The 6,000-nt window shown below is 47.7% G+C and overlaps 1 protein-coding gene across 3 annotated transcripts in view; it reads left to right on the top strand.

Annotated features, from left to right (window-relative positions):
• TCEA3 (transcription elongation factor A3) overlaps positions 1 to 5,664 on the top strand; it is a 45,502-nt gene extending 39,838 nt beyond the window's left edge. For 2 of the 3 annotated variants that reach the window (XM_063804368.1, XM_063804378.1), the window contains exons 10-11: positions 1,187 to 1,258; positions 4,081 to 5,664. In XM_063804368.1, the coding sequence (XP_063660438.1) occupies positions 1,187 to 1,258; positions 4,081 to 4,137 (129 nt within the window). In that variant the 3' untranslated portion in view covers positions 4,138 to 5,664. The remainder of the gene's footprint in view (positions 1 to 1,186; positions 1,259 to 4,080) is intronic. The other variant, XM_063804376.1, reaches the window with a different exon arrangement.
• Positions 5,665 to 6,000: the final 336 nt, after the last annotated feature.

Genomic DNA, 6,000 nt, shown 5'->3' on the forward strand with positions numbered 1-6,000 from the left:
TGCCGGGCGCGGTGGCTCGCGCCTATAATCCCAGCACTTTGGGAGGCCAAGACGGGCGGATCACGAGGTCAGGAGATTGAGACCATCCTGGCAAACACGGTGAAACCCCGTCTGTGCTAAAAATTCAAAAAATTAGCAGGGTGTGGTGGCGGGCACCTGTAGTCCCAGCTACTCAGGAGGCTGAGGCAGGAGAATGGCGTGAACCCGGGAGGTGGAGCTTGCAGTGAACCGAGATCGCGCCACTGCACTCCAGCTTGGGCGACAAAGTGAGACTCCATCTGAAAGAAAAAAAAAATTAGCCAGGCATGGTGGCATGTGCCTGTAATCCCAGCTACCCTGGAGGCTGAGGCAGGAGAATCACTGGAACCTGGGAGGTGGAGGCTGCAGTGAGCCGAGATTGCACCACTGTACTCCAGCCTGGGCGACAGAGGGAGACTCTGTCTCAAACCAAACAAACAAACAAAAAGAAAACCTCTCTAGGCTGGGCCAGCTCAGTGGCTCACGCCTGTAATGCCAGCACTTTGGGAGGCCGAGGCAGGCAGATTGCTTGATATTTAGGACTTTCCCTCTCTGGGCCTCAGGTCTTCCACCAGTAAAATAAGGAAGATGAACTAGACCACTAAGCCTGCTTGCAGCTCACTCCTGTGAACTTGTCCAGTAGGGTGTGTTCAGGGGTGAGTCAGGGAATACTTCCTGTAGGAGATAAGTCTTGAGGCAAGAGAAGAGAGATCTGTTACAAAAGATCAACAAGAGTGACCAACAAGAGTGAAAGTCCAAATTAGCCGGGCATGGTGGCGGGCGCCTGTAATCCCAGCTATTCAGGAGGCTGAGGCAGGAGAATTGCTTGAACCCAGGAGGTGGAGGTTGCAGTGAGCCGAGATGGCACCACTGCACTCCAGTCTGGGCAACAGAGCGAGACTCCACTGTCAAAAAAAAAAAAAGCGGAAGAGCAAAAGGCCAGGTTAAGCCAGTAAGATACTGGGAGTGAGCTGATGGACTGCCTGCCAGAGGAGAGGAAAGCATAATACTAATATTATGGAGTTGTCAGTGATAAGGAAATTGCCAGCGGGGGGTGGGAATCTCAGTGCCAACCTCTGGGATTTGGACCTACTCCTAAAGACAGTGGGAGCCATGGCAGGTCCTAGAACAGGGGAGTGACTTCATGAGTGGTTCTTCTCTCTCTTAGGTGCAGACACGCAGTGCTGATGAGCCCATGACTACCTTTGTCTTATGCAATGAATGTGGCAATCGCTGGAAGGTCTGTATGTTTATGTATTTCCCCCTTCCCTGTCATCCACATACCTCGCCTGCATAAGGCGTAGTATACCCACAACCCAGAAGGGGCCTTGTGCATGGCAGCACTTGCCAGCCTGCACAGAGTAGGTCTGCAGAGCCAGAGATAGTGGCGGATTGCCGTTGGGGAGGTGGGGAGAGAACACACATGCATGTTTTCATTTTAGAAGGGCACCAAGCTGGGGTGGGGGCAGCAGCCCACATTTTATCACAGGATGAGCAAGTCTGTCATTTGAGCACAGATGGAATCGGCTTCCTGAGATCCACAGAGGAGAGGAAAAACATTCTGCACTTGGACCACGCCTCTTTGGAAAGTGCTTCCACAGATGGTATTTCCTTGAACCTGGCCACAGCCAGGGATGGGAAACAGGAAGGCTGAGCCCTGTCAGAAAGGAGTTGAACCTAAATGCCACCAGGTCATCCTTCCCTCCTAAGGAAACTCTGAAAGTCTTACCCAAGTCTGTAACTCAGACTGCCCCAGCTCCTGCAAAGGCAGAAGTTTTGTTTTCACGCATGGGAGCCAAGCAAAGACTCCTCCCAGAGTGCTCCTTCCTGCCAAGTCTCCTGAAGGAACAGAGTGTGGTCACGTGACTATTGTCAGTTTCCAACTGCTATCTGACTTGCACGTGCACCATGTGATGTCTGGGCCACCAGGCAGGCTGCAGGTGCTCCAAAAGTTCTAAGGTACTTAGCAAGAAGTACAAGACAAGTCAGGATCCCTGGTTTCAGGTCCCATTCTGCCCTACTCATCCTGAGCATGTTACTCACCTCATTGAGCAAAAGTAATAATAATGCCTTTCTCCAAGGTTTGATGATGTGAGGATCATTTTGATATGAGGGTTATCATGTATGCATAAACACTTTGCAAACAACTACAAGAATTCTTCCTTTATAATGTTATTCTTACTTTCAGACAAGGAAATTGAAATATGGAAATAGTTAATAAGCATAAAGCCACAGTTTGGAGCACTGAAAGCCGATGCTCCGACTTCCTGATCAATTCTTTTACTTTTTTTTTTTTTTTTTTTTTTTTTTTGAGATGGAGTCTCGCTCTGTTGCCCAGGCTGGAGTGCAATGGTGTGATCTCTGCTCACTGCAAGCTCCACCCCCCAGGTTCACACCATTCTCCTGCCTCAGCCTCCTGAGTAGCTGGGACTAAAGGCGCCGGCCACCACGCCCGGCTAATTTTTTTGTATTTTTAGTAGAGACGGGGTTTCACCATGTTAGCCAGGATGGTCTTGATCTCCTGACCTCGTGATCCGCCCGCCTCAGCCTCCCAAAGTGCTGGGATTACAGGCATGAGCCACTGCGCCCAGCCTCTAATTATTTTTCTTACTAAGGACCTCAGTAGCCCTTACTGGGGCCTCATTAGAACTGCCATATTTTTTAAGGTAAAAACCAGATGATTATGTATTTTTTCCTTTTTTCACTTATTGAGCACTTAGGGATGGGGCCAGTAATAGTGGCCTACTGGTTTAGAGCATGGGCTTCGGCATCAGGCTCAAATCCTAGCTTTATCCCTTACCAAGTGACTTAACTCAGTGACCTGAACTCACTAAGCCTGGATTTCCTCATCTATAAAATGAGGGTATTCATATCTAGCCCACAGAGCTGTTTTGAGGAGTAGAGAAGGTAACACACATAAAGCATTAACAGAGCCTCTGAGAGCTCATATGGCATCTTTGTCAAATTAGGAAAACGTGTCCCTTCCTCCAGGCGGCACAGCCTCATGCCAGGGTACGGAGCAAACAGAGCAGGGGCTATGTTTCAGCCTCAGCTTGCCCCTTTGGCCAGGCTCTTTTGTGCAGTCAACAAATTATACAACCATACAAAAAAAGCCCTGAGCACAGACATGCCTGGTACATAAAACCACTATTCTTACTGTTTTGGGTATGTCATCTACTAGTATTACGGGAGTTTGGGCAAGTCACTTAACCTCTCTGATCTGCTTCCTTACCTGTAAAAATAGGAGTGATAGGCCAGGCGCAGTGGCTCGTGCCTGTAATTCCAGCACTTTGGGAGGCCGGTGGATCACCTGAGGTCGGGAGTTTGAGACCAGCCTGACCAACATGGAGAAACCCCGTCTCTACTAAAAATACAAAATTAGCCAGGCGTGGTGACACATGCCTGTAATCCCAGCTACTCGGGAGGCTGAGGCAGGAGAATCGCTTGAACTCAGGAGGCAGAGATTGCGGTGAGCCAAGATCATGCCATTGCACTCCAGCCTGGGTGACAAGTGAAACTCCATTTCAAAAAAAAAAAAAAAGAATTGGGAGTGATATTAGTGCCTATCTCAGAGTGATTGTAAGGGTGAAATGAGTTAATACATGTTAATACTGCCTAGCACAGAATAAATGCTCAATAAATGTAGCGCTTGTGATTTTGTTACTGTTAGAGAAAGGACATTCTGAATGCTTTAAATCCAGCTCCTCCTCCTTGACTCTTACTAGTTGGAGGGACAGGATCCACTAGAGGTAACAACTACAGACTTCTGAACACATTTTCAGTTGGTCTCCGTTGCCATGTGGGAGACCGAAAGTCTAACCAAGTGATTAGTAGCCATCCCAGTGATGTTATTGACCATAAATTGAGAGCTCAGCACATTCCTGGCACCGAATTGCCATTCATTTATTACCTGATATCATTCTCACATTCACAAGCATTATGAGCTGATTTTATAGGTGAGTGATTTGTTCAAGATCACACAGCTAATAATGGCAGAGCTGGGCTTTGGACTCTGGTCTGTGTGGCTCCAGACACCACCTTCTTTTTCATATTCCCCCACAGCCTCCTTGGAGGATGCCGAGAAACCTTTCAAATTTTGTTGCCTTTCTGGTTTTGTAGTTCTGCTGATGGAACAGCCAGCCATGAACAAGGTGAGGAAGAAGAAAGAGGAAGCGCTGAATTGTCTGAACTGGAGAAGCAATAAAAATTAAAGTGAAGGAAAATACTGAACTCTGAGTGGGATGGTATGAGTTAGAGGAAGAATTATCTTGCAAATTAATAATCGGTCATTAGAAACAATTGGTTAATGGGGGAGCCTAATTGGAGAATGATGCTGAGAATCTGTATTGATGAACCTCTTTTAGAAACTGCAGAGGGCTAGGCACGGTGGCTTATGGCTGTAATCTGCAAACTCTGGGAGGCTGAGGTGGGAGAATCGCTTGACCCCAGAAGTTTGAGTCCAGCCCAGGCAACACAGCAAGACCCCATCTCTATAAAAAGAAAAAATAAAGAAACTGCAGCGCCTTAGACCTGAGGTGTCATATCTTTGACAGTGGGCTGGCAGACCTTTGCTTTGAGTTCCTTCTCTCCCATCTGGATCTCCCAGGCTTTTCCAAATTGAAAAATGCCAGATCAACACAAACCTTACCCCACCCCCACCTCAGAGTCACACGTGCAGAACAGTTGACACACCATTTGGCTTCAGCAGATATTACTTCCATACTACGTATTAGGTTGCTGCAAAAGTAATTGTGGTTTTTGCAGTTACTTTTGCAGTGGCCTAATAGAAATATTTCTTCCCTACTCTTTCCTCATCTCTTCCCAAACTCTCTGCTATTCCCTGTTCACACCTGGCTGTGGGGGCCTTTGAGGACTCCAGATCATATCCCTCTAGGCAGGGAACAGATCCTCTTGAGCTGGGCTTTCTGAGTGGGCTTTCTTGAGTGGGCTTTCTGAAGATTACAGCAGCACTCTGACTTCCATGGCCCCTTGAAAGTCCTGAGCCTCAGAACCTGCCCAGGCCCTAGCAATGTGTCCCTCACAGCTCCATCTGTGACCTGAGCTTCAGAACACATCTGCAGAGCACAGAGACCTTGCCGTACTTCTCCCATGATAATTATTGGCTTGCTTTTTTTGTTTGTTTGTTTTGTTTTGTTTTGTTTTGTTTTGTTTTTTAGAGGCTGGAATGCAGTGGTGTGATCTTGGCTCACTGCAATTTCCACCTCCCAGGTTCAAGCAATTCTCCTGCCTCAGCCTCCTGAGTAGCTGGGACTACAGGCATAAGCCACCAAACCCGGCTAATTTTTTGTATTTTTAGTAGAGACGGGTTTTCGCCCTGTTGGCCAGGCTAGTCTCGAATTCCTGGGCTCAAGTGATCCACCCTCCTCGGCCTCCCAAAGTGCTGGGATTATAGGTGTGAGCCACCGCACCTGGCCTCGGCTTGCTTTTGATGCTGACAGAAACTTTCAGCAAAGCTGGAAACTTCTAGAAAAGCCTTGGGGAAGCTGTTGGGGCAACTATAACCCAAGTTCCTCATATACCTTGGATATCATTTACTCTAGAATTGGTTACTGTCTTCTTCCTTCCATCCATAAGTGCCTTCTCCTGTAGATGAAGCCCGGAAATAAACTAGGTACAGGAGTCTTCCACCGTCTTTGACTTTTATTTATTTTTATTTATTTATTTATTTTTGAGACAGGGTCTCTCTCTGTCACCCAGACTGGAGTGCAGTGGTGCAATCTTGGCTTACCGTAACCTCTGCCTCCCAGGCTCAAGTGATTCTCCTGCCTCAGCCTCTTGAGTAGCTGGGATTACAGGCACGCACAACTACCACCTGGCTAGTTTTTGTATTTTTATTAGAGACAGGGTTTCACCATGTTGGCCAGGCTAGTCTTGAATTCCTGACCTCAAATGATCCGCCCACTTTGGCCTCCCAAAGTGCTGGGGTTACAAGCATAAGCCACTGTGCCCGGCCCCATCTTT

The sequence above is a fragment of the Pan troglodytes genome, chromosome 1, assembly GCF_028858775.2.
Source record: "Pan troglodytes isolate AG18354 chromosome 1, NHGRI_mPanTro3-v2.0_pri, whole genome shotgun sequence".
In the NCBI taxonomy this organism is placed as follows: domain Eukaryota; kingdom Metazoa; phylum Chordata; class Mammalia; order Primates; family Hominidae; genus Pan; species Pan troglodytes.